The sequence below is a fragment of the Labeo rohita genome, chromosome 12, assembly GCF_022985175.1.
Source record: "Labeo rohita strain BAU-BD-2019 chromosome 12, IGBB_LRoh.1.0, whole genome shotgun sequence".
NCBI lineage: Eukaryota > Metazoa > Chordata > Actinopteri > Cypriniformes > Cyprinidae > Labeo > Labeo rohita.
Genome location: NC_066880.1, coordinates 8,392,669 through 8,411,274, shown reverse-complemented (window position 1 = coordinate 8,411,274; position 18,606 = coordinate 8,392,669). Strand labels below are relative to the sequence as shown.

General features: G+C 37.2%; 3 protein-coding genes across 3 annotated transcripts in view; 1 reads left to right on the top strand and 2 right to left on the bottom strand.

Annotated features, from left to right (window-relative positions):
- Positions 1–68: 68 nt before the first annotated feature.
- si:dkey-21e13.3 (uncharacterized protein LOC100150043 homolog) lies at positions 69–5,555 on the bottom strand. Its single transcript, XM_051124543.1, has 5 exons — positions 5,182–5,555; positions 5,011–5,115; positions 3,392–3,514; positions 2,019–2,144; positions 69–1,604 (listed from the first exon to the last, which is right to left on the bottom strand). Exons 1-5 carry the CDS (start codon positions 5,225–5,227, stop codon positions 1,129–1,131), a joined length of 876 nt encoding a protein of 291 aa, XP_050980500.1. The 5' UTR covers positions 5,228–5,555; the 3' UTR covers positions 69–1,128.
- Positions 5,556–6,556: 1,001 nt separating this feature from the next.
- Positions 6,557–10,833, bottom strand: si:ch73-127m5.2 (uncharacterized protein LOC561202 homolog). The gene is made up of 4 exons (XM_051123598.1): positions 10,723–10,833; positions 8,589–9,282; positions 7,794–7,923; positions 6,557–7,569 (listed from the first exon to the last, which is right to left on the bottom strand). Exons 2-4 carry the CDS (start codon positions 9,226–9,228, stop codon positions 7,158–7,160), a joined length of 1,182 nt encoding a protein of 393 aa, XP_050979555.1. The 5' UTR covers positions 9,229–9,282; positions 10,723–10,833; the 3' UTR covers positions 6,557–7,157.
- Positions 10,834–11,615: 782 nt separating this feature from the next.
- Positions 11,616–18,606, top strand: part of si:ch73-127m5.1 (neurotrypsin) — a 44,049-nt gene continuing 37,058 nt past the window's right edge. The window contains exons 1-2 of the mRNA XM_051124158.1: positions 11,616–11,738; positions 17,745–18,152. Coding sequence (XP_050980115.1) covers positions 18,093–18,152 — 60 coding nt within the window. The 5' untranslated portion in view covers positions 11,616–11,738; positions 17,745–18,092. The remainder of the gene's footprint in view (positions 11,739–17,744; positions 18,153–18,606) is intronic.

Below are 18,606 nucleotides of genomic sequence, written 5' to 3'. Positions count from 1 at the left end.
TGAATATAAATATATATATATATATACAGTATATATATATATATATTTTGTTCATATAATATATATAAACAAACAAAAGTTTGTTTATACAAAATTAAGCAGCACAGCTGTTTTCAACATTGATAAAAATGAAAAATGTTTTTTGAGCAGCAAATCAGTTATGCTGAAAATTCAGATTTGCCACTAAAGGAATAAATTACTTTTGAAAGCAATTAAATTAGAAACAGTCTGAAAGAATATTTCATAATATTACATGTTTTTACTGTATTTTTTGATCAAATACATGCAGCCTTGGTAAGTATTAGAGAAAATTCAACAATTTAAAACACTTAACAACTCCAATTTTTTTAATGGTAGTGTAGCAAGTTTAACTCTACACAAAAGCAAAATCTAGTCACACAATGTTGATATTCTCTTAATATTCCACTTTTTCTGTGTCTGTGGGAACCCTGCACACAGTGTATGTAATATGGCCATAGGCCACTTTAGCAGGGGTTTTCTACATGGACATTAACTTTTTGCAGTTCTCAATCTAAAATGAAATTTGAAACCAGTTATGTGGAACACTGCTCTAATTTGGTTCATTAAGTCTGCATTCACCTGGACTGTGTTTGGACCCAAAGACTGTAAACAAAAGTCACGATTCTCATCTGTTAATTTATTTCCCTTGGTGCATTTTGCAACACAGTTGCATATTGTGACCTGGGTGCATGTAGCTGCTCTGACCCTGAACACTGGGTCTGGATAATCCACTACTGTAAGGCCTCTTATGGACTAATCACAGAGTTCAGAAAGGCTAGCAGATTGCAACTCAGCGTCCACCTGTTCTCATGTTCTATGTACAGCCAGCGTAGATCTGTAGGACTTAAACTGCCTGGACACAACATTTCTTGTGACCTGGCTTGTGATTTTGGCTCTGGATTTGTACCCTTGCATTCAGACGTGACGTCTGAGCAATAGGAAAATGAGAGCGATTATATTCTAGTGTATGTCTGTGCTTTCACATCCATTCTTTGTTACGAATGGCTGAAATGAGCTCCTTAAATGTCGGGATGTGGTTTACACCAAATCACCAGTTTAGGCCACCTCAGATGTTCATTAACAGTCCAAAAGCACTACGATGAAGCCTCACAACAGGGTATGAAGCACTGCCGCCCTCAGATTCCTGTTTCTCGGAATGTTCTTCACTGAGCATTTTATAACTTTATACAATTTGGGGCAGCTGCCTAGGTGGGCAAAGTTCGGTAAGCGGTGTCCATTCTGGTGGCCGTTTTTTGCGCCCCACACCATTGTGGAGCACCTTTGAAGCACTTCTACTGCCACAGAGTACTGGCCATTAGTCCACTGTTTCAGCCTGACCACCGTCACAGCTGAGGAGAAGCCAAAAGAGTACCGCGAGGTGCCACGGAAAACCCGCTCACCCTCGCCGAAGTATGCCCCTTCCTCCCAGGAAAGCATGGAGCCATCTTCTTCGCCCATGTCAGCCAGGTTACAGAGGGCCAGAAGGCAAGAGCTCAGCAGTGCCTCGTTTTCAGTGTGTTGGAGAAGAACCGACACCAGTCGTGGGACAGCTCCGAGCCTCAGGAATCGTTCTTGCTGTAAGTCTGGCAAGAAAATAATCTCTTAAATCCCAAACTCTAGGGGCAGCATTAAGATACAAATTGCTTAGACTCTACTTAGCTTCCTATTTTTCCTGAAAATCTAAATTTTCCTGAATATCAAGTGAATGCTATTGTTGCCAATGACAAATGGATGCATTTTCAAAAGCTTTCAAAATTGTAACTATTTTTTAAAACTGCATATCTGAGCCACATCATCTCAGATTCAGGTTAAAGGCTGCCTCGAATACTGATCAATTCAGATCAGCTGGAGGTTAATACCGTTGTTATCGCAATTAAGGTGCCACAATTGTACTAAAATCTGAGTCTTACACTAAAATATGACTAATGCCTCTCACATCATTACCGTCTTTGAGATCTGTAGTTAGAAGAACAGGGCAAAAGTTCAGGTTTACTCACTGCTGTCATAGCAAATCCTGGCGATGGCCTGGCTAACATGAAGGAGAAGGTCCTGATCTTGGCTTAGCAGTAACGTCACAAGGGCAGACACAATGCCTGTCTCAAAGCATTGCTCTCTCACAGGAGCTAAAGAAAGGTGGAATTATAGAATAATCAATAGTCAGTCAGTGAACTTGAGACTATGAGTATTAAGTTTCAGTTGAGATCAAAAGTTTACATACACCTTGCAGAATCTGCAAAATGTTATTTTACCAAAATAAGAGGGATCATACAAAATGCATGTTATTTTTTATTTAGTACTGACCTGAATAAGATATTTCACATAAAAGATATTGACATATAGTCCACAAGAGAAAATAATAGTTGAATTTATAAAAATGACCTTGTTCAAAAGTTTGCATATGCTTGATTCTTAATACCTGAATGATCCACAGATGTGTTTTATTTGTTTAATGATAGTTGTTCATGATTTCCTTGTTTGTCCTGAGCAGTTAAACTGCCTGCGGTTCTTCAGAAAAATCCTTCACGTCCCACAAATTCGTTTTTTTAGCATTTTTGTGTATTTAAACCCTTTCCAACAGTGACTGTATGATTTAGAGATCCATCTTTTCACACTGAGGACAACTGAACAACTCATATGCAACTATTATAAATGGTTCAAAAGCTCACTGATGCTCCAGAAGGACACATGATGCATTAAGAGGTGGGGGTGAAAACGTTTTAAATTTGAAGCTCAGGGTAAATTTAACTTATTTTGTCTTCTTGGAAACATGTAAGTATCTTCTGAAGCTTCTGTAAAAATAAAGATATTTAGGCAAAATAAAAAAAATGTATACATCTTCAATCTGTTCAAAAGTTTACACCCCTGGCTCTTAATGCATCGTTTTTTTCCTTCTGGAGCATCAGTGAGTGTTTGAACCTTCTGTAAACGGCCTTCTGTCCTCAGTGTGAAAAGATGGATCTCAAAATCATACAGTCATGGATGGAAATTTCAAATACACAAAATGCTGAAAATGTCTTTTATGTGAAATATCTTATTCAGGTCAGTACTAAATAAAAAAATAACTTGAATTTTGCACGATCCTTCTTATTTTGATAAAATAATTAACATTTTGCAGATTCTGCAAGGTGTATGTAAACTTTTGACCTCTGTAGATATCAAGGTACTCTTCTTATTTGCTGAATTTGCAGTTTTTCCAATGCAGCTTATTAAAGAGACATTCCCATCAGGAACCTCAGGTTAAGGTTTAGCTGAGGTCTCATTTATAGATTATATATTAAGTTCAACCTTTTGGTTATAGCCCAGCCCATAACCACAAGATGACACCAACTAACACATGCATTATATTTGTGCATAAATCATTTGTTCTTACCGTCTCTGGCCAGTTCAGCTACCAGCCTGGCTGTGTGAGTAGTGAGCATGCTCTTTCTTCTTAAAATCTGAGCCAGTACTGGCAGAATCCCACTTTCTACAACCTGCTCTGAAAGGCCTTTCTCTAGGGCAGGAAAAACACATTACACAAAGTTTGGGGTCAGTAAAATGTAGTAATGTTGTCTATTACAGAAGTGTCTATTACAATGAATAATCATTCTCTATTTTATTTCAGTAATTTTTAGCACATTAACTTTCCAATATGCTGATTTAGTCTTAAACAAGCAAGAAAAGGCCATTTCTTATTTTTATATTGTAAAGCTGGGTTCAATGATGAATTGAAACTTGTTAAATTCTAAATGTCTGTGTTTTTGATCAATTAAATGTGTCCTTGGTGAATAAAATGATTAATTTTAATTGTACTGACCCCAAACTTTTAAACGGTTATTTATATATTGTCAAACCAAAAATGATTCAAACCAGATATCATTTTTTTATATTTTTTTACTAGTGGGTGCAGGACACTATGTACACATTTATGTAAGTGAGGATAGCAAAATAAAGTAAACTGTGACATATTATACCACGAAAATTCTTCATACAGCGAACTACCAGTAAAATTGATAAAAATTTGGGACCAAAAATTATTCCCTTGACCATGTTTTGCTCAAGTGTTTTTTCTTTAATTGCTAATGCGACCTTTTTACACCACAGAACAACATGCTTAACCAATCTTATCCAGTTGTCCTTAGTGAGCATACGCACATATGCACAGATTAACAAATGATGTTTCCACAAACTACAGAGTCGTTCACAGCTGGCCACCTGGTTGCTTGTGTACAAAAGAGCCGTCTGGCTAATCGTTGCTGTCACTCAATGGCTCTCACAGAGACAAATACGGATTACTGCGTCTCTGTTTTCAAATCCACAGGAGTTGCGTATCCCTCTCACAGCCATCTTTGCTGATGTATAAATTATGGTGATTTGTGATATGTAAGAGATAATGCAGTCAGCTGGTCATTATCACAAAATAAACCTGACAGGGTCTTGTATTATTTTAGTACATAATCCTGTACATTATCCGTTTTTTCAAACATTGATTTAAGCTCGTGTTATTTGAGTATGTGAGAATAAAGTGGTACCAGAACTAAAGTGGTACATAAAACTAGCATAGCTACGAAAGAAACCATTTGCTTAGGACAGTTAATTATAGCTGGAGGTCATTATGCTAAAAGGCAAAATCAAGTTTTCCATAGAGACCCATAAAATCTTATGATAGTAATCTTAGTCATGTCTAGCCAACGTGTAATAGCAATACGCACTAAGCAGCTTTCAGAACTCACTCAAAGTGCTGGTGCATTCTGCATCTAACTAGCTGAAACAAGCTCATACTAACAGACAATGACTACAAATTGCTTTATTTTAAAGAAACTACTTTTTAAAGGCATGATATATTAAGAAATGTCACAAAATATTATAACATCCTGTGTAATCCTCAGAGGGCCTTGTTGTTGTTACATAAGCACTCAACTAGTACTAAGCATATCTGCAGGGACTCAGGTTTCTCAAGTAGACATATGACACTAATAACAAGTAATAACAAAAACCTGAAATACTCACTTCTTTCTATGGCAACATTTAGCACTGTGTCCAAATATGGCTTTAGTTCCTCCTCGACGAGTTCTGTGCTCACACTGATGGCCTCTATTGCAGCACTTAGCGAATCTGAGAAAAGAAGATGTATGTCAAAATACTTCAGACAGTGTTTGCGTTGTGTCTGTTGTTACTTACCCTTAGGCACATTGGGCAGTGGACGACTGGCCCCCATCTTGTCCATATGTCTGTGTGAGCCTGTGATGACCTGTTTAGTTCTCAGCACTGTTTGTGTCCCAAATTAGCACAACAGTCCAAACTGTGTTTCTGCTCTATAATCTCACACAGCTCCATTTCTTGCTTTGTATCAGTATATATTTGTGCAGTATTGTCCTTTTTGGGTCCTCCACCTGTTTTCCTTCCACTCTTGGTCGGGCTGTACATACAGGTATGTTTGCGAAACAAACTCCTCCCTCCCACACTCATCACACATTTATTTTCTTCCTCTCAATCCCTGTCTCTCCTCTCTCTGCACTAATGCACTCCAAATCCTCAGTCTGACGAAAGCCACATAGTGGACAGGCCACCTGTAGGTGACACTGTGAACTGAAAAACGCCCACATCAAATGTCACCTAGAGGGCAGAAGAGAGAGAGGAACAACAAACAGATAAACAATATCATTGGCTCAACTACAAATCTAACTCCATGGTGAGGATTTTCTCTGCATGCTCGCGTGGGATTCAGAAAAGCTGCTTTGTGGGGAAATCTTTTGTGAAAATACAAAAGATTACAAAGCAGTTGAAGTGAACATAATTGAAAACAAACCAATTAGCCAATTATTGATATTTCCTGAGAGGATCAGGGTCAGAAATGAACTTTTCCATTAAGGTGCAATATTTGCCTCCTGGAGTTGATTTCCAGGCGCATTTTTTACATTCATGAGGGCAATTTTTATAATCACTTTATTATTACAATCACCATACTATGTCCCTGGTGAAAAAAACAGCATATGCTGGTAGGTATGTTTTGATGCTTGTTAGGTATGTTTTGATGCTGGTTTAAGCTGGTCCTTAGCTGGTTTATGCTGGCATTTTTGAGGAAAACATTTAAGGATTTTTCTCAATATAGTGGACGTCAATGGCGGCCAATTGGTTGAAGGTCCAAATTACAGTTTCAGCCCTGTTGAAAGAAACAGCATTTGCTGGTTAGGTTTTGCTCAAACCAGCATCCATGCTTCAAAACCGACCAACCTTAAGTCCAATATATGGAAAAAATTCCTGGAATGTTTTCCTCAGAAAACTTACTTTCTTTTCGACTGAAGAAAGACATGAACATCTTGAAAGACAAGGAGGTGAGTAAATTATCAGAAAATGATCATTCTGGAAATCAAGTTCTCGTTTAACGCTCATAAACTTTTAATACTTAGGATTAAGGGTTTGTTTAAATCTGTAACCTTAATTATGTGCAACAGCAATTGCAATAAATCCATTTGATAAATTTTAATCTTTTATTAAAGTAGATTCTTTCATGCTCTGCAAGCAATTAAAAAAAAAAAAAAACAAATACACAAACTGCTTAAAAAAATGCTTTTAATACAAGCATATGATGAGCAATCTGCAAAACTTACAGAGTACAGGCTACAGTCGTTCACGTACACTACATATCAGACACAAACAGAAAAAGGAAATAAATAGTCAGAAAAATCAAACAATGTCCAAGAGAAGATATGTTCTTACTCAAACGAAATTGTTTGAAGTTTGTATGATTAAGTACAACAGAATTGAAGAACAACTTCAGAGATAAAATCTTCAAAATGAGAGTAACAGAAACTAATGTGAACATTTAATGAGAATACAACATAGTGCTTAAAAAATTTGATTGCATGCTACATTAATAGCATACACTGTGTACATTTGTTTCTTTTTGCCACAAATGACAAAACAAAAGGTTGATGGCAATACATGATTGGTTTAAATCAAAACATCTCTGCCAACATCCTCTCAGACCCCATTATTTTCTTGATTAACCAGACTGTGAGAAAAAAACAAACAAAATATATTCAGTCTTGAGAGAAGGAGAGAAGCCTAACCGCTTATAAAACTAAAATTTTCTATGAAAAACTTTTTGCACTCAGAATTCACAGTGTCTCTCTGTGCCTTTCAGGCACGTGATGTTACGCCAGACCTGCATTGGTGGCGTTAAGTCCACTGGAAATGGTTTCGTATCCTACAGAGACCAGTGTTAACACGCTGCTCTCCATCTCTGTGGACTGTTGAACCTCAGGAACAACAGAATCCAGCCGCATCTGTTTTCCTTTCTTCCGTCCCCTTTTGCCCTTCTCTTTAGGTTTGCCATCTTCCGTGGCAGCTTTGGGCTTGCGGTTGCGCTTCCTTATCCGTCTCACTGGAGGTTCGGGTTTGGGGTCGGTGTTCCCTGAGAGGATTCGGATTTGTCGGTCGATGACGGTGTCTATGATATCGAGAGCCACGTCCATCATGCCGTTACCAAGACCGTGCGTAACATTGGAGAACAAACGTGTATTTACAGGATCATTAAAAATCTTCCGCATCTCCTCTAGATAGTTCCTGTGTAACAGCAGAAAACACCCAAAATTACTTTTTGAATCAGTACAGAATAGTTTACTAGGGGTGCACTGAAATTTAGTCTGCCGAAAACTATTGGCCGAATTTTTGGTTTTCGTCAAAGAGAAAACGGACAAAAATTTATGCCGCACCAGTTGCATAAAGAATTTTTGGTTTCGGCCCAGAATTTTGGTGCATCCCTATCGTTCTTTCTATTGGTACTTTACCTTGTTTCAATGATTTTTGACCAGTGTTGCACTTGGTTTGTTTCAGGTAGCAACTGTTTTGCCATATTCTCATAATCAACATATTGCAGTGCAAAATCTTTCATGTCCTTGCAAAGGGCAGCTGTGTCACCTGAAAATAATGGAATTTCATGTAATTATGTAGAATTCATTTGCTTTTTTTTGTCAAAATTCATTTCTGGTTGTGTTTAAAGGGATAGTTCACCCAAAAAATACAACTTCATCATTTACTCACTCTCATGTTGTTTCAAACCTGTATGACTTACTTTTGTCTACAAAACAAGATATTTTAAACCATATTTTAGCTGATTTTACCCATAGAATGAAAGTCAGTAGGGTCCAAAATGATACTGATGATTCATTTGGTGTGCAAAGCCATGAATAAATAAGCTTTCTATTGATGTATGGTTTGTTGGGATAGGACAATATTTGGTATAGATACAACTATTTGAAAATCTGGAATCTGAGAGTGCAAAAAACTAAAAAATAAAAACATTGAGAAAATCGCCTTTAAAGTTGTCCAAATTAAGTTCTTAGTAATGCATATTACCAATCAAAAATTAAGTTTTGATATATTTATGGTAAGAAATGTACAAAATATCTTAATGCAACATGATATTTACTTAATGATTTTTGGCATAAAAGAAAAATTGATAATTTTGACCCATACAATGTATTTTTGGCTATTGCTACAAATATACCTGTGCTACTTTAGACTGGTTTTGCGGTCCAGGCTTACATATTTTAAATATATTTATATATTTAAAAAATATTTACCTTCAGTCAGTTTGGAAAAGGAACTGGATACTGCTGTATTGGTGCTTGGTGACAGTCCAAAGACATTTAGGGACTCCAAGAGTGTTTTCTTACTAGCCGGACCTCGGCTCACTCTCGTGTATGCAGCTAGAGATCTGAGAGACATCTTCTCAGGTGGTTCCAATCTCCTTTTCACCTCCTCGTAATGAATCTGGTACTTACGGGCCTTTGAACTCTTCATGTTAGGGTCCAGCAGGGAGGCTACTTCCGCAAAAGGGACCTGCAGTGAATTCACAGAACCGTCTTGAGACGATGCGGCACACTGGCCGTCTGATGGACCTTGTGTTGATACGTGTTCTTGGGTCGGGATATGGGCCTGTGCTTCCACATGGCTTTGCGGTGGGTGCTGCAGATGTGGAGCAGGCTGAATGTGTGACTGAGTTTGGATATGAGTTGCCATTTGGACGTGGGATTGGATAGTGTGCGGTACAGCCTGACAGGCGACGTCTTGAGGTACCACATGCTGTGTGATAATTTGTGCAATGTTTGGAGGTTGCGGTTGAGGCTGGTACATGGTTATAATGGGGTTACCGACCGAGACGTGGACGACATCGCTGTTCTGGGGAACGGCGGACATGTGCATACCTGCAGATGGATCCATTTTCTTTTTTTCACAAGCAACGATGATGACCAGCTTTTTAACGCAACTTTGTATCTAAAAAAGATAAATAAATAAAGTATAGTTAGATAAACATGTATATGTAAATATAGATATACACTGCCATTCAAAGGTTTGAGATCAGTAAGATTTTTAATGTTTTTAGAACGTCTTTTCTTTTATTTGATCAAAAATGGTTGTATTGTAAAATATTATTGCAATTTAAAATAGTGTTTGTTTTTTTTATTTTAATATACTTTAAAACAGAATTTATTCTGGTGATCAAAGCTGAATTTCCAGCATCATTACTTCAGTATTCAATATCACATGATCCTTCAGAAATCATTCTAATATGCTGATTTATTATTGGTGCTGGAAACAGTTGTGCTGGTTACTATTATTTTGGAACTTGTGATTCTTTGATGATTAAAACGTTAAAAAGAACAGCATTTACTTAAAAGAGAAATCTTTTTTTAACAATATACACTACCGTTTAAAGTTTGAGGTCAGTAAATTCTTTCTTTCTCTGAAAGAAATTAATACTTTTATTCAGCAAGGATGTCTTAAATTGATAAAAAGTGATAGTAAAGACTAACATTGTTAGAAAATATTTCTATTTTGAATAAATACTATTTATTCATCAAAGAATCCTAAAAAAAAAAGGTGTTTCTGTTTCCAAAAAAGTAGTCAATTTTGATTTAATTTTGAATCTATTTATTTTTTATTTAATTTAATTAATAAAATTTTATTTATATTTAACTATTATTTAATTACTATAATGCACACCAATTTTCAGTTCATATTAATGCTTTCAAAAGGATTAAAACATTCAGAATTTTCAAAACATGCAGAATTTTTTTTTCAGTATACAAAACTCAGCTTGCATGTTTCCAAACATGCTAAACTTTACGAATCCTATGTAGTATTTTTGTAGGATATGTCTTAAATTTTACATATGCTACATTTGTTTAGCATTTATTCCAAATAAAGATCACAAAATCCTGCTGTAGGAAAGAAGACCGATCTTATTGCTACATTATAACATATTTCTTCAAAGATACAGGTGGGAACCTCAGCCAACGTGACGCTTTTGACAGCGTCACCGACTGCTGAAGTTTTGCGCGCGTGCATGTGAGCGCGCGACTGTGTTTCTTACACACTCTGTGTATTACAACCACCCAGTAAATAAAACTGGGTTGCAGCACCTGCGTTTAATAAAGAATGTGTATATGATATAATGTTTCGTTTATTCACATACAGACAAGGTATATACACATAAACCCGAGTGCAAAAGTCAGAGCTGACTTTGAGAGGAAAGATAATCTACTTGTTTAGATGAATAGTAGGACAGGCCAACGCCACCATTATGTTTGAAACGTGATATTCCACCGTAATTATGTGCTCAAAAACCTCCAAACCTCCGTTTCGTTCGGACTGTTCTGGTTACGAACACTAACCTTGAATCAGACACAAGTTACTGACAGTATTCTTACTTACCGCTCTATGGTTAGAGTCGTATTTAAAGCTTACTGATCCTAGAACAGTCCATGGCGAACCGATCGAAGGTCTCCTTCTTCACCGATCTTATTTCGGCGGGTTGCAAATCAGCAGACGCCATAGCTGCCGGAGCTCGAACGCTCATTGGTCGATGTCGCTGCCAATCATTTTCCCTGAAAGTGCTTATTGGTGGAGGACCGTGCCAGTCACGGTACGTCAGAGTAAAGAGGCGGAATATCCGGAGCTTAAAATGGTAGGACGTGAACAAAGCCTTCAGGTGTTTATCTGTTTGTCACATAATGTTTTTGACAAAAGAAGCTATGGAATCTACTAAGGTTGGATTTATTATATTAAAGTGATCAAATAAGATCAAATCAAACACACGGTGGATTTATAATGTCAAATTCGCCATTAAAATAAGTTTTTATGTTCAAATAATACGTGAGCTTTTTGCACTACAGTATGATCACAAGTTACTGTTTTTCTTGATAGTTATAGAAACTATAAATCTCCACTGTCGGACACAGGATGTGTTATTATTATTATTTTTTTACAACTCACACAACTTCTATTTTCTGCACTAGATGGCGGTATTTCTTCTTAAATTGTTTTGTTTCACCCTCTCTAATGATCTCATTAGATGCTGCCCATCCCAAAGCTGTAATGTTTATTTGCGTTTTCAGCTAGTTGGACAATTAGTCTTAAGTGCTTATTATTAAAGCCAAACCCATTATCTTGATAATCTTGCTAGTGGCAGGCAGAAATAGGAGAGCAGGGAGCTATTAATGAGAGTAATTGTTTAGAGATGCTTCCATGGTAAGAGAGGTGGTGTCTCAACATTTTCTGTTGTTGTCTCTTGACACGCAGAATTCATATATCTGCCCATTATCTACTGGTCACAAATGAAGTGTCAGCACAGAAGGCGCAAGGGGACCGGAGATGGAGAGACGGATGAAATATGTGCTGGAAAAGCACAAATATTTCCTTCTTCAGCAACCTCTGCATCAGTGTGTCAGGTCAGATTGACATATAAATCAAAGGTCTGCCAGGACTCATTACTTTTGGTCTTTTTATATGGCCACGCTATAAATCTTGCATGTTTTACATGCATCAAATTAAAGACTTGGTATGCGTTTCTGTAACTGATGTTTTGGCTTATTTTAAAGGAGGGGTTTATTATTTTTCTTTAATCAGCAGACAAAGACTCTGTCTGTCTATCTATCTGTCTGTCTCAACCATATTTACCTGGTAATTCCAAAGCCTTAATGGAGCAAATCAGTTTCATTCTCATTCTAAACTTCTTTAATGTGAAACAAGATTGATGTTTGGTACATTAGCAAATGTTGTTGAGATCCTTCATTAACAGAAGCCTCAATAAGGCTGCTCGCATCTTCGACAGCATGCGCTGCTTCAAACGCTATCTTACAACAGCACCCAGAGTGCCTGCGGCAGCCAACACTAAACGTTCTGCTGTTGTCCCACTGCCAAACTCTGAGGAGGGATACGGATAGAGGAAGCAAGGAAGTCTGGGTGTTTTAGTATTCACTTCTAAATATTTAAATGAAAAAGGAAGTCTGTATCATGTTGGAAATTTGAGATGAAGTTTACCACGTAAGGTTTGCCTTCTGTTTTTTAAGTGTATGCTGAATGCTAAATTTGACAATAAACATAACAGCTTAATTATGTCTAAAAAACATGATGCAATAAAAATGGTGCATACAAATTTCAGTTCAGACCTGTCTGAATAAACCAGATAGCTGTTATAAATATCTAACACTAATATCTCACCTTCGTGTTCTGATATGTGGTGATTTGTCCCTTGTTTTCATTGCCTGTAATGACTGCTAGTCTTTATAAAAAAAAGCAAATTCTATCATAATTTATTCAATCAGTAACACTTTAACTGACAATGAGCAGTATTTAAACATTATTTAATGTTTGCTAGCGCATCGTGTTATCTCAGATCCATAACTGTACATTAACATAGACAACTGTTCATTTTAATAGTGTATTAACTAAGACTTAAGCTAAGAATAATAAATGGTTTAGGAGTATTTTCATGGTTAGTTCATGTTATAGTAATGTTAACAAATGCAACTACCTTGTAAAGTGTTACCATTCAACCGTATGTTGTTCCAAACCTATATTAAGATAAAACATAAAAGTAAATATGTGACCCTGGACCACAAAACCAGTCTTAAGTAGCACGGGTATATTTGTATACATATGTGCAATAGCCAACAATACATTGTATGGGTCAAGATTTTTCTTTTATGCCAAAAATCATTAGGATATTAAGTAAAGATTATGTTCTATGAAGATATTTTGTAAATTTCCTACCGTAAATATATCAATACTTAATTTTTGATTAGTAATATGCATTGCTAAGAACTACATTTGAACAACTTTAAAGGCAAATTTTTCGATTTTTTTGCACCCTCAGATTCAGATTTCACATAGTTGTATCTCACCCAAATATTGTCCTATCCTAACAAACCATACATCTGATCCTTATGACTAGTTTTGTGGTTCAGGGTCACATATTAATGCTGCTATTTACCTTTGCAATGAAAATGAATGGTGACCTTTCAACCTCAAAAATGAGAAGATTTAATTGAATATATGCATATACAGTATGTGCTTGACCTGGAATATAGCACTTGCATCAAAAGGACCACTTTTATTTAGATTTTTGTTCTTTTTTTGGAGCATGACAAGTGTTGGTCACCATTCACTTTCATTGTTTGGAAAATGTTCTTTGACATTTCATCTTTTGTCCTCCTTGGAAGAAATAATCCCAACGTGAGGGTCAATGGTTGCTCATACTTTTGCAAACTATTACTGAATATCTGTTAATATCATATGGAAAAGAAAAAAGAGAGTCTGATTCCTTTTATCTTTTTTCATCTGTTTCCATACCAACTGAGTGAGGATTGGCTTCTTTAGAAGGGGTTAATAGAACTGAGAGCTGATGCCTCTGGGTAAAAACAGTTATGATAGACACACAGAACCCCCAAATGTGTGTGTGGATTTTTGCGTGGCTGTATAAAAAAAGAAAGCATTATGACTCACTGATGTATTTGTTGCCAAGATAAAACATACATCTCTTTTAAAATTGCCCTTTTTAGTGTCATTTCTAGACAATGGCACTTTCAGGTTCTGACTCTCTCTTTTTACCCCCCTTTCATGACCCAATTTTACAGAGAGCACAAAGACAATTGTCTCTTAAAAATCCTTAAATGTGCTGTTAGAGTTGGAGGTACTGCTGCAGTTTAACCATTGTGTTGCCATGACAACACCGCATCCATCAAAGCGGTGCACCAGTAAAATTCTTGTTTCCCCCATTACAACCACAGATCATCATGGAGCAGGTGTCTCTGCAGCACAGAGATATAACACGACTGTAAAACACGTCAGTGCCAATGATCAGGTCATGAGTGTGGTGGGAGAAAGGGAGGATTGAGAGGGTAATGTATGCATGCTTGTGTGGGTGCGAAGGCTCTGTGGGTGACTTTGCATGCCACCAGCAGAAGGTCACTCATGCTGGGCTTCCCAGCTGTAGCTTTATTATTATGAGCAAACATGAAGCAGCTAAATCTATTATGCTCTGCTCTATTTGTTTTTATTGAAAGTAATTTAACTCATGCTATCCCATAAATGCTTTAGAATGAACAGTTGTTGTTATAGAATGGATGGATGTATATGGAAGAATCTTGATTTCCATGTGAAACACTGCTCAGATGTGACTTTCTAAGTTGCTACGTTTTCTGAAAATGTCCATAAATCCTTTTAGGTGTATTTTTTCGACTACTTAGTGTGTTAATCATGATAATTTGTGAGGAACATATTCTGCTCTGCCCGTCTAACACCCACACAAAGAATTCATTTTCTTATTTTTCTGCCCTCTAGTTCTTTTCTGCAGTTCATAATGTTCCGCTGCTGGTTTTATTCAAAATCCCTCTAGGTCTTTTTCTTTTGTGATGATTCAGACCTCGTATTCACCTCTCTACTGTTGCGTGTAAAACAAACATTTGTTGAGAAAAGTCGCTTTTTTATATTTACGCACACTTAGAGGTTAAATGCACAATGATATATACAAAAAAAAATGCTTTTGAAATAATCTCTTAAATAACAAAGCAGATGATTCATTATAGAGGTTTTTATTAAGACTTTTAACAATAGAGTTGGTTAGACAAAGAGGTTAGACAAGCTTTATGAAACCCCCAATGTGAATTCCCACGCATAAAACCCTGTAAGATCGTGCTTACCTAAAGTGGCTGAAGTTAGATAAACATGCTGTAAGTGTAAAATGACTCTAGTGCCTGATAGGGCCTGGATGTCATCAAAATAGGTGTTATGAGCAGTCACACCTGTCTCTGTGACATCCTATGAACAGCAAAAAAGAGTTGCTTTTTCATTAGATAAATTATATGCTGTCTTAGCATCCAGTCTTGGTCTCCATGGACAATTTATGAGAGTAGTTGAGAGAAGAAATGACTTGTTTGAATTGGATTTTTCAATGAGTCAGTTGATCCGATTCCCAAAATCGATCTGAATAATTCACTCACAACTCAGACTGATTCAGTTCTAAAGTTCAACTCACTGACTCAACACTGAATAACAATCAGTGAATAATTACTTATTTTAGTTCCTGTGACCCTGTACCACAAAACCAGTCATAAGGGTTCATTTTGAGATTTATTCATCACCTGAAAGTTTTCCATTGATGTATGATTTGTTAGGATACGACAATATTTGTCCGAGACACAGCTATTTGAAAATCTGGAATAATCTGGAATCTAAGGGTGCAAAAAAATGAAAACATTGAGAAAATCACCTTTAAAGCTGTCCAGATGAAGTTCTTAGCAATGGATATTACTAATTAATAATTAGGTTTTGATATATTTACGGTAGGAAATTTCCAAAATATCTTCATGGAACTCAATCGATTTTTGGCATAAAAGAAAAATCGATAATTTTGACCCATACAATGTATTGTTGTTGGCTATTGCAACAAATATACCCATGCTACTTAAGGTTTTGTGGTCCAGGGTCACATTCGAGCAGAGGTTGGACCACCTCCAGAGTAAGGCATTGACAAATCGTCATCTTCTCACCATAGGCCCCACCTATTGGCATTCAGTAGCTTAATGGCTGATCACTTGAATACACTAAATGCGAGTGTCGCAACGCGACAAAAACAAATATTAATTACCATTACTGCCGCTATCTTATCTACATTAGACATAGTATACAGATGCACATTCGCTTTCTGATACAGTCGACGAGCTAAAGCCTGTCGTTAATAGGACAAATGAACTTAAAGAACATTCATTTTGACGCGTTTTAAAGTCCCCATGAAATCAAATTAAAGTTTTTTTTGTATGCTTTTAGTATGAATATGTTAGCCTTAAGGTTATCTATAAGCTAGTGTGCTCCAAAACAACAACAAAATTCATGTTTACAAGATATAAGCATTCAAAATGTACAGTTTTTCAGTTCCGCCAATATGAATCAGCGATTTTGATGACATCACCCTGCACTTTAACTTCTCATCAAACTTTCTATCCAATCAGATGCTCTCTAGAATCCTAGCGTCCCGCCCCCTACATTATAAATAGATGTTGAAGCTGCGGCTGAGATCGGTCACTTGTTCACAGTGTCTGTATTTTCTGTATGGTGAATGGTATGTAGTGCACAATGTAGGCAATAAGGAAAAATTCAGACAGTGTAAATATGCTTTCGTTTAGGGCAAATGAGGACTGGCAGAACCGTGGCAGCGAGCACAGTCTACTCCAGACATGGGCTTCGGTCCGCGGATCATATGCGCGAGTCTGCATATTTTAAAAATACACAGCCTCAGCATGATTATGATCACTATTTTGTTTTAATAAGAGTTTTATATTGAATCTAGGGGGTAATCTATTAGATTGTGGCTGTCGTAAACTGTAAAATTCGGCTCAGTGGCTCTGGCCTGAGCAGATATAAATGAAGCACTATTGGCTAGGTCATTGATTTACGTCATCACATGGAATTATATTGCATGTTTCAAGGCACTTCAGTGGGCCTTTAACAGTTTGGTCGCATCTTCGTACAGATATCAGAAGTATCCCAGCGTAAGGAACAAGGCGATAGTTTATTTATCATCTAGCGGTTCTAGATCTGACTGCAGCTGCATCTCAAACTGTAAGTAAATGATTTTATAATGCCATTGTGAGTAAATGACTAGTCTCGCATAGCCAGACCTTCAGACTGACGGCAGAAGGTCTGGGAATTTAGGCCTCTTTGAATGACCAATGCCCGCCCAATAGGCCATATGACTGACAGGTACAGCAACCAATCACATTTCGTTTTGAGCTCAGTCACGTTTAGGGGTGTGGAAATGTCGCCACAGTAACAGTAAAACTCTCAGACATATTTTAAAGATTCTATGCCACGAACTTTAAATTTTTTAGATACTTTTGAAAAGCCAGCATTTAGTGGCTTTCTTCTTTCGTGAGGGGGTTTGGCACCATGGCATTTTTGTGAAATGACTGTTCTATTTTGATCATGTTGTCAAAACACTCACATGCAATAGTGAGTGGGCGGGGCTGTGATACTGTTGATAAAGGTGACAGATTACTGACAAAGCCTTTAAGGACCCGCCCCTTAAAAACAGTTCATTTTAGACAGAGGGTCAGAATGAGGGTTGAAAATAATAATTTTTCCACATATTTATTAGTTTTTTTGTGCAAAAAACTTTAACGTCATAAGTAAACCTCAAGAAACATATTAAAAAAATAAAAAAATCCATGCCATGACTCCTTTAAACTTTACATTTTTCAACTTTACTCCAACAATATTCGAAACGAGCTTTTTTTTTCATCTCTTTCTTTTCTTTAATTCTTCAAGATTTATTTCTATTTCCGGAAGACTGCTGATCAAAATATTTCTTTATAGTTGTAGGTAATATTTTAATTGTTCATTCATGTTTCAGAAACTGTTATATGTTGTTGTTAATTTATTATTGTTAATATTGCCAGGATTGCACTGAGGCAGCAGTGACGCCCAGGTTGTTGGCTGCTGGTTCATCGGTGCGGCGCGCACGGGGTGCGTGAGCGCTTGGAGACGTAGCGCTGCGCGTGGGTCGCTACGAGGGGTGTGTGCGCGTCCGTGACACTACTCCACAACACCGATTAGACATCATCTATCAACCTACGGCGGGTCACGGAGCATCGCATCACTCACCCTGGAAACCAAGACTCTTATACGGCATCCGCGCAATTGTGCCATTCAATCCGTCTGAACAGCGCGCATTCGCGAATACACCCTGCTCCGGAGGTGGCTTCTTAATATCGGACAATGACTCTGACCCATACCCGGAGATAGGGATGGATCCAAGAGTGTGGAGGATGCTCGCCCTGCTCGGTGTGTTTGCAGTCTTGCTGGAGGTAAGATGCGCCTTTAGGTCTGTTCAATAATAGCGCGGAATACACCTAAATGGCTTTATTACCTTTGCTAACACCATTTGTATTCCTTTGAGCCACTAATATTAATGCAGCATGATTTCAAAGTGCGCCTTTCGGCCAAATCTAGTTCAGTTATATCTGTCATTGTGCAATAAAACACTCACATGCTGTTTAATGGATTCAAGCAAAGCCACCTCCCTCTAATAGAGGATCTGACATGCTGTAGGGAGGAAATGTCGCTTAAATGATACACGTTAGACATGGAGAATTAGTAGATTCAATTTAAATTCAGTTATCGTTCAATAACCACCTTTTTTGTTTTCAGTTTCAATTGTGAATGCACAAAGCTCAGAGCTTGTAAACCACAAAGATTCAAAAATACAACACATTGACCCATATTCTGCTGTGAGACTAATGAGTTTGATGAGCATGCTAG